Genomic DNA, 3,045 nt, shown 5'->3' with positions numbered 1-3,045 from the left:
GCACACCGCGCCCCCCACCCCCGGCGCGCCCAGCGCCGCGGCCAGCAGGTCGTCCCCCAGGCCGGCCAGCTGGGCGGAGAGGGCGGTGGGCGGGAGGGGGGTGGGGGGGCGGAATGCGTAGAGGTCGACGTCTTTGTACTTGGCCTTGACGTGCTGCTTCTCAACGACCTGTGTGTGTGTGTGTGCGTGTGTGTGTGTGAGTGGGTTTGAGAGTGTGTGTGAAAGAGAGGGAGAGAGAGTGTGTGTGTGTCAGTGTGTGTGCTTGCGTGTGATGGGTGGAGGGATAGATGTTTTGATGGGTTCGCGTGTGTGAGTTTTGGGTGTGTTTGTGTGTGTGTGTGTGTGTGTGTGTGTGTGTGTGTGTGTGTGTGTGTGTGTGTGTGTCAAGCACAGCCTGTTGGGTGCCGCAAAAAGGTCGGCCTCAAACGCGCCTGCGGGGCGCCCTCCAGCGCGTCACCCAAGCTTGCTTCGCCTGCAGTCCAAGCCTCGCGGCGGCCCCGGCCGTCGCTCCCTCCACCCATGGCACTTCACCTAGCATTCAGTCATCCTTCAAACGCATGGGCCCGTAGTGGGCTGCGGCCTTCCACCCTGGCAGGCCGCCGCCCCCTACACACTACCCTGGTGGGCTGCCCCCCCATCACCAACCATGTGGCCCCCAATCCCCACCCCCCACCCCACCCACTCACCCTTGCGAAGAGCTCCTCCTTGGCCAGTGTCCTGTCATAGATGCGCTCCTCCAGGGTGGCCTGGCCACATGTGAGAGGGGGTTTGGTGAGTGTGCATACGTATGTGATTGTGTGTGAGTGTGGAGTCATTGTGTAGCGTATGCGTATGCGTGTACGACGACTGCACACACAACACACCAAACACAAACACACACCTGCATACGATCACACACACACACACACACACATTCATTGACTACAACCCAAGCCCCAACCCCCACCTTGTGCAGCAGCCTGTAGATGAAACAGGGCCGAGTCTGGCCGTAGCGCCAGATGCGGCTCACGGCCTGGGGGGGGCAGCGTGGGCCGATATGTTGGAGGGTTTTGCGGCCGATCAGAGCGCGTCTGGCTGTACCCTATGCGTTTATAGGCGCGTGGTGGTCGAAAAACCCTGGATGTTGAACCCTATCGGCAAGGGGAGACGGAAAATGGGAGGTGGTAGAAGGGCGCGAGGGCGGTATTGGCCGGGAAGGGCCCGGCCGCATGCAAAAGCTGAGGTTGTGAGAAGCCTGCGCCAGGGATCTGCGCGCGCGGTACATGCACACTTGGTGGGTTTGAGGTTTAGGGTCGCAAGTTGAGTTTGCGTGCATAGACAGGGGCGAGGGGGGGAGGGGGAGAATGGAGGGGAGTGGGCCGCACCTGCTCGTTGTGCACCGGGTTCCAGTCGACGTCCATGAGCACGAGGCGCGTCGCGCTGACGAGGTTGATGCCCACAGACCCCGCACGCGTGGACAGCAGGAACACCTTTTGAGGGGGGGGGCACGGGGTCGGCGAGATGGGCGAGTTTGTACAAGTGTGTGTATGTGCGTGTGTGTGTGTGTGTCTGTGTGTGCATTGGTTGGAATGGAACTTTGGGGGTCGGGGGTGGTCGGCGGGGTCGCGTTTGGTGGGTGGGGTCTTTGGCGGTGGGCATGGCCGTCGGATAGTGCACACCCGCCCGGCCGGGCGGCCAGCGGGACCATTATGCTCGGCAGCAGACGCCTCCTCACGGGCGACAGGAACGCGCCGGCGGGCCACGCGGGGCGCGCCGCGCCGCGCGGGAGGCGCGGCGCGCGGGGCGCGGCAGGGGGACGCTGGCAAAGAGACGCGCCTTGGCGCGGCCGTTGGGGTGGTTGAAAGCCTTGATGAGCCGCGCGCGCTCCGCCGAGCTTGTGGCGCCCTCCAGCCGCAGCACCTCCCCCTCCGCCCCGGCCCGGTCCAGCCGCCACCCAAAGTCCTCCTGCAGGGCCGGGTCACAGGGGTTTGGGGTTTGAGGTCTAGGGTTTAGGCGAAGGGTTCTCCGGCCGATTCGACCGTTTGGACGAGTCATAGTCGCTGGCTGCCACACCGTTGGCATATCTTGCAGGGCATTAGCCTCATCAGGCCGCATCGCGCGGGATGCGAGGGCAGATTCGGCGAGATGGCAGTTTCGTGGCGCTGGCATGATGCATGATGGCGCAAAGGTGTATGTGTGTGTGGGGGAGGGGGAGCTCAAGCGATCGAAAACTTGCGAGCAGCACCGACGCCCCGCGGCGGCGTGAGGGACGGTGCTCCCAACCATGCAGGAGTCAACGGCGCCCGCAAGGGCGCGTGCTTGCTGCAACCACGCCTCGGCTTGCCCGCCCCCACCCCACAAGCCGCCCCAAGGCCGCTGGGCCGCGACGAGGCGCCGCCGCTGCCGCGAATGGGCGGTCTGAGGCCGTCGAGGCGTTGCCCAGGGGCGCTCCACTGACCGCGCCGCCCGCCGGGGTATCTCCCCGCCCGCCACAACAATACCCCCCGCCTTTTCATACACAACATGCCCTGACACATCCCCCTGTTTTTATCTTGTCATGCTCGAAAAGGCCACGGCCCTTGAAAAGCATCCAACCCTCCAAAATATCCAACGGGCAAAATTTCTGCATCAAAGCGTCCCCTAAAAAGCGCCCGCCCACCTCCAGCATGCCCTGCAGAAGGTCGAGCACGTCGATCCGCTTGGCAAACAGCACCAACCGCTCGCCGCCGCCGACGCAGGCCCTCTCCACGAGCTGCCTCACGAGCGCCATCTTAGGCAGCGCCCGCCACGACAGCGGCGGCGGCGGCGGTAGCTCCGCGGCGGCGCCGGCGCCGCCCTCGGCCGCGGCCGCGGCGGCGGTTGCTGACGTGGCGGCGGTCGCCGACGCGACCCACTCGTGGGCGCGCGCGTGGAGGGCTTCCAGGGCCGGCAGAGACAGGGAGATCCGGATCTTGTCGCCGCCGCTCTTACGGCTTCCAGATGGCGCGCCGGCGCCTGCTACAGCGGCAGACCCCCCAGGGGCCGGCGGCCGCCCGCGCCGCCGCGGCCCCGCCGGCGCCGCTGCGG

General features: G+C 65.8%; 1 protein-coding gene across 1 annotated transcript; it reads right to left on the bottom strand.

Annotated features, from left to right (window-relative positions):
- Window positions 1–421: 421 nt before the first annotated feature.
- Window positions 422–2,749, bottom strand: MNEG_15709 (Helicase ARIP4; the record flags this gene model as incomplete). Its single annotated transcript, XM_014035820.1, has 7 exons — window positions 422–472; window positions 687–746; window positions 947–1,012; window positions 1,365–1,469; window positions 1,798–1,944; window positions 2,263–2,397; window positions 2,639–2,749. The coding sequence occupies 7 exons, from the start codon at window positions 2,747–2,749 to the stop codon at window positions 422–424; spliced, it is 675 nt and encodes a 224-aa protein (XP_013891274.1).
- Window positions 2,750–3,045: the final 296 nt, after the last annotated feature.

The sequence above is a fragment of the Monoraphidium neglectum genome, assembly GCF_000611645.1.
Source record: "Monoraphidium neglectum strain SAG 48.87 unplaced genomic scaffold scaffold05584, whole genome shotgun sequence".
In the NCBI taxonomy this organism is placed as follows: domain Eukaryota; kingdom Viridiplantae; phylum Chlorophyta; class Chlorophyceae; order Sphaeropleales; family Selenastraceae; genus Monoraphidium; species Monoraphidium neglectum.
Note: the sequence above shows the minus strand (reverse complement) of the source record. Positions and strands in the feature narration are given on the sequence as shown.